This window comes from Athene cunicularia, assembly GCF_003259725.1.
Source record: "Athene cunicularia isolate RWA chromosome 2 unlocalized genomic scaffold, athCun1 chr2_part1, whole genome shotgun sequence".
In the NCBI taxonomy this organism is placed as follows: domain Eukaryota; kingdom Metazoa; phylum Chordata; class Aves; order Strigiformes; family Strigidae; genus Athene; species Athene cunicularia.
Window position 1 is genome coordinate 49586266 of NW_020799095.1, and position 5976 is coordinate 49592241.

Consider the following 5976-nt stretch of genomic DNA (forward strand, 5'->3'; position numbering starts at 1 on the left):
GAGACAGGGCAAATCATGTAACAACTGACCAATTCTGCCATCTTTCCTAGAATTGCCCTGACCACTCTTGGGAGGCAAAAACATAGAATCTAATGTCAAGATGTTCCAGTAGAAAAGCAGTTTCAAACTCCATGGAATGAAACCCCAACCACAGGCTCAGATATGACAAGATGTTCATAAAAGAGCCTGAAGTAGAGAAATGGGAACAAGAATACAATGGGAGACTTCTGCCTGATATTCAACTAGTAAACACTGCTACAACTTCTTATCAGAGTTGTTCTGTTACTTGGTATTACAATTCCTTGAGCTGGGACTTTTGAAGAAAAATGTCTCTAGTTATTTCAGTCAAACCTGAGTGACCTGAGAAAAGTTATATACAACTAATCCAAACTTTAGGCTTGACAAAAAATTCTCTACTAGTTACAGTTACAGAAAAAGTATTGGCCCTTTAAGGAAATCACAGGCAGTTCATAGCTTGAATATCTGAAAAAAAATCATCCTGATACTCAACTGTTCTCTCACGCATTTGAAGATTAAATTAATACAAAGATACGCATCTTATTTTATTTCCAGACATCAAAAATAACACTTAAACTGTTTTCTTTAGTCCTGTAACTCCCTAAAATAAACAGCCACCAACATGTCTCTCTAGCACCAGAGTTTTAAGCAAATAAGACTTGGACACACAGGCTACCAATATCACATGTCTTCGATAAACATTCACACACAAAAGGTAATCCTTTGTCAGCTGTAAGTACACATCCTCACTCACAAAAAAATAGTTATATCTACCTGTCACAGATGGGAAATAAATCCCTACAAGCATTGTGAAGTAGGTCATGATGTCTGTAAAAACATAAGGGAGTCCACCCAGTTTTGTCTCTTCTGATCCAGCAACAGATGGCTGATGTTTTTTCTCAACTATTGATCCTTTTTCTGAATAGGTACTCCACAGATTATCTACAAGGGGGTAGAAACAAGAGCCAGTGTCACCTCTGTTTCAGGACATTAAATGGTGAGAAGGTAATCATCTTATGAACCAGATTACTTTTTTTACATGAAAATCATGATGTTTCCCAACATTTCCTTATTAAGGCAGTAATGGAGCAGCAATACAATCAATACCAATTGTAACTGGTGGACATTCCCACTGTATCCTATCAGAAATGCAGTGGTGGTTTTCTTTCATCAAAGAAAGATTTAGTTCTAGAATTAAATTCTAATATATTTGTAGAATGTCCATTTACATTGCACAGACATATGGATGCATTATTGGGACATACTGTGAAAAAGTAAGGAAGCTTATGTGCAGGTTCAGGCAATTTTAGCATATATTCATATTTCTTGTCTTATATTTTGAGGAGCAGGTAAAAAAAAAAAACAACAAAACAAAAACTACTTTGTAGTAGTTTGAGTTCTTTGAGACCTGCTGTACAGAACAACTGGACAACAGTTCAGGACTCAGCTGTTCAACAGTGAAGGTATTCCACATGGTGACAAAAGAGAGTAACTGGACTCTAAAAAAGAACTGATAAGCTGAAAAATCCAAAGCAAGTGAAAAACAGCAGAATGTGGCTCAGATTCTCCGGCAAACTAAGGATGTTTATTCCATGAAGATAGACAGGTCAAAGAACCAGTAGCTTCTGAGAGCTTACATTTGTGGAAACACTGACTGTGCCCCTTGGCAAGATGGTGAGAACACCCAATACTGATTCTTACTTTGAAATGAGGTAAATTGTACCGCGACATGTGAGGAAACAAAGTAAATACTCTCCCTCCCTGTCAAAGAGCCAACGGATTTTATATCACTGAAATAAACAATTCCCATGGACTGCCAGGATGATGGATCTGATAGCCAATTTTCAGCCATCCAGTACAACTTAAGGAAATTACATATTCTATGCCTTCAAAATAGCAAAAGGTTACCTTGAGCACAATAGGAGATTGACTCTGAATCTCCGTAAGTGCTCAGAGATAGGGTACTTGTATCCAGATTTGTAACATAAATATTACAGTTGGTAAACATATATGGAAGCATGTATAAGAAATAGGAGACAGCAGAACAAAGATTAAAAGGAAAGTTAAGTATTAACTGCTATAGAATGCTCTGTGTGTTAGTTCATTCAAATGAAGAGGAATAACAAATTCATCTAAAGATATGACCAAAGCCATAAAAACAAGAGTTAAGGAAAGAAAAGAATTTTAAATTTCAGGAATTTTAGCAAAGATCTGAGGAGTGACATAAAGCAAGACAGAATCTCCAAATTAGCATCCACTCCCTATGGAACATAAAAAGAAAGTCCAAAAATCAGTTTGCCATTGCAAATCAAAAGCACTAAATACTCAATGAGGATTCAGCTTTATTCAGTATGACACAAAAGTGCTAATCCAATCAGACTTGAAAGTTAGTGTACATGTTCAAAATGAATGTTATGACCCAGTGCAGCTGGAATCCCAAGCTGCCACAACTGTACAGAAACATAAACATAAGAAATTCTATACACTTAGAACATCTCCTGTCCAAATGCTAGTCTGGAAGCTAGAAAGACTGTTTTTCTCCAAACCCATCACTAACTTTCTGTATCACACTGGACAAGCCACAGGACTTCATTCCTCAATGGACCACCTATAAATTGGAAACAAGTCCTCCCTCAGGAGAGTTTGAGAATGTATTCATGAACAGCTTATTGAAATAAGTGTATCTGGCATACAAAGAGCTAAACACTTTTAAAAGTTAGCTGTCATAAACACCTTCCTACTTTTTTTTGTTTGAAAGAACAGCGGCTTTGAAGGAGTGCCTATACAACTCCTGTGACCCCCAGATGAATGCATGTGATACTAAGCTTCTAAAACCAGATGGAAACTTTAAAGGAGGAAGTATGGTCCAGGTAGCAATCTTTCACACAAACAGATTAAAACTAAAGAAGTAGCAACAGGCTAGACCACTACATTACTGAACAGATACAGGCCAAACTAATAATGTTCAAAAATTTTTAAATCACTGTGCTTTCTGACTTACCAGTGAGAACTCCACTCATTATTCCTGGAATCCCTTGAATTTCTGTTACATTATTGAGAGTAAAGTAGTCATCACATGTAGCATTAAGCAAAGAACTATCACAGAACAGGCGCCACAGAGATGTAGTCTTTGTTTCATTATTGCTTTCAGTAAATTTAGCACAGACATCAAAGTTGCGTTTTGACAATGTACGGTTTCCAAGAAGACAGATACTATAAACAAAAATAAAAAATGATCCTTCAAAATAGTGTTATACATTAAACCTTTTTTTTGTCCAGAGATCATGATTCATTCAGTCCTAAAAGAAAGAAGTAATACTTTGTATACCTAATAGAACAATGAGCCTGACCAAGAAAATACAAAAGTAAGATTAAGCCCTTTTCTAGCAAATAAATTTTAGATGGCCCTCAAAAGTATTAAAATTCAAAAGGCAGGAAATAAGCCATGAGGGATAAACAGCAAAATATAAAAACATTGATGGGAGTACAAATTAATATAAATTAAAACCTCAGAAATTAAAGAAAATTTAACAACTCAGCAGTTTGCAAAAAAAAATTCCTAACAGCAAAGAACATTAAGGATCTAGGAACATTTAATTGCTAAGCTACAGAAAAGATGTTTACGAGATATCTATTCCAATCTTGCTTAATAATGAAATGATATATGATATCTTTGAAGACAAAAGAAGGAACATCAAATAAAACATTTGTGTTAGGCAGATAAATCCAAAACCACATAGCGTACATCTAATAGTTCTGAAGGAGCTTAGTTAAGAAGCTGACAACAATCAGTAAAAACATACCACTTGGCATTAGAACAAGTATACTAAGCCAAGCAGAATACTGACCTAGTCACTATCAGAAAAAAGGATATTGTACTAAGCATAGATGCCTCAAGAAGAGTACAAAACACCAGTACAGCTTCAGGGTATGGCTTCACATGGAAGTTGAGCAGATTTAACAGAAAGCTGCTGCTGGAAAGATCATATTTTCCTTTTAATTGCTCATTTTTCCTTTTAATTCTTATTGAATTGGTGACCCTAGAGCAGCAGGGTGAGCTGATTCAATCCATGGAAACATCTTCCAGTTTGATTCAACTGGGAGATAACAAAGTAAACTATTTTACCATCTTTACAACAGCCAAACCTAGCAGAGGTTAGTGATGCCAACCTAACTAATCAGCTAAGTGGAAGTCGGTCTTTTTGATGACCAGCTCACCACCAGATCAGTTTTACCCTAGTATAAAACCAGTCTTGAGTTTCTCATTTTGAGGCAGATTGCCCCAATACAAACAATTATATTGATTGAAAGATAACCTTCTGTTAATTTTTTTTTCCCCAAGCAACCACAGTAGCAGACACAAATAAGGTTTCCAGGAGCTTGGTAATATACCTTACCTATGCTACATATCCAGATAAACCCTCCTTTACCTATACAGGTGACTGAAAGATTTAAGTATTTCCCTACTGCAAGTCACAGTTTCTCAGAAATTAAACTTTCTTCATAAAAATGTCAATTTTGAACACATTTTACTTTTTTCAATAGAAGACTTGATCTCATTTTACAGTATAGTCCACAAATACTGCTTTAATGCTCGATTTGTCAGTGCAACCATCAGCACTTCAACATACTATGGAATGTGTAATAATCATACAGCAAAGGATAACTTCAGTCCTGCTTAACAGACAGCACTTCATAACAAAAGTTACTAGGCTATTCTGCTAATGTGTTAAGCAGCATAATTTTGTTTTCTCTCTAAGCAGAAGAAGATGCACAAAGTGTAACTTACATACTGATAACTGATCAAATGAAATAATTCTTAGTGAGTTGAAAGTGTTAAACTAAAGGTGCTGAGAGGTAATATGCCAAGTGTGACAATAATAAAATTTATTTTATTTAACAAAAAGGTAAAAAGCCTTCACAAACACAAGTCAATTTAACACTGCAATGTCTCTATTAAATACAGAGAAATCGAAGTTTCAAAAATTTCCTCATGACAAAGTTTGAAAGTATGTTTCTTTCATAACTATGGCTCATAGCCACACTTTCTTAAAGTTTTTATTTTATTCTATAGTTTTTTAGTTTAATTCTTTAGATTAAGCAACTATATGTACTGTCACCTTCCTGTTCTTTAAGTGTGGATGGAATAACTGCCAGTAATTTTAAGAACCAAAGAACATTTTCCAGAGGATGGGTTACGAATAACAGAAAAATTTCGATAGGTAACTCAGAACAAGAAGTTAACACATAATTGCCTAAAACATGTAAAACTTAACACTGAAACCAGTGTACCAATGCACTTGTATTTTGAAGTTCAGCTTAAAAGATGAAATGGTTACAGTAACTATCCCCTCCCACCACTTTTTTGTTTTGTTTTGTTTTTAAAGTAACCTACACTACTTAAGAGATACTGCACTTACGGAAAGTCAGGTGGGTCAAAAGCAGTCTTAATAACTCCAGCATATATAGCAATGATGGAAAGAATCACACAGGCAAGGAAGACCAGTGCAAGTTTGTTGACATACTTCACTCCCACAAAAACCACTACAGCCATCAGAATGATAATACATGTTCCATAAACTCTCATGTTGTTCAGCATAGCCTCTGTTTCTTCCCCAACCTCTTCTGCTTTAAATATAGCAGCACTTGGAGAAATGTAGGTCTGCAAGAGATATGGCAAACTATCATACATGTAATAACAAACATATAATGAAGAAATCATTTATTTAAACTTCAAAATCTAAACTTCTATGACATCAGTTTTACTCTTTCACAAACGAGTGCAACCAGTCAACACAGGCATTTAGGAGGTACAAGGAAGGGGGAGGCAGGGATGAATAAAAACAAGTTTTGAGAATGAGGTACTGCTTTTGATCCAGTTTCTTCTCTCCCCTTTAAGCGTTTCCACTCCTCAAATTCCGGCCTCTGCCAGACAGGAAAAACAGTAAGGATTGGGGG

The 5976-nt window shown here is 35.6% G+C and overlaps 1 protein-coding gene across 1 annotated transcript in view; it reads right to left on the reverse strand.

Annotated features, from left to right (window-relative positions):
* The window catches only part of LOC113477308 (solute carrier family 12 member 7-like), a 52785-nt gene that overhangs the window by 27203 nt on the left and 19606 nt on the right, over window positions 1-5976 (reverse strand). Inside the window, exons 7-9 of the mRNA XM_026843551.1 lie at window positions 5439-5680; window positions 3020-3231; window positions 759-960 (exon numbers count right to left, since the gene is read on the reverse strand). Of these exons, the coding sequence (XP_026699352.1) occupies window positions 759-960; window positions 3020-3231; window positions 5439-5680 (656 nt within the window). The remainder of the gene's footprint in view (window positions 1-758; window positions 961-3019; window positions 3232-5438; window positions 5681-5976) is intronic.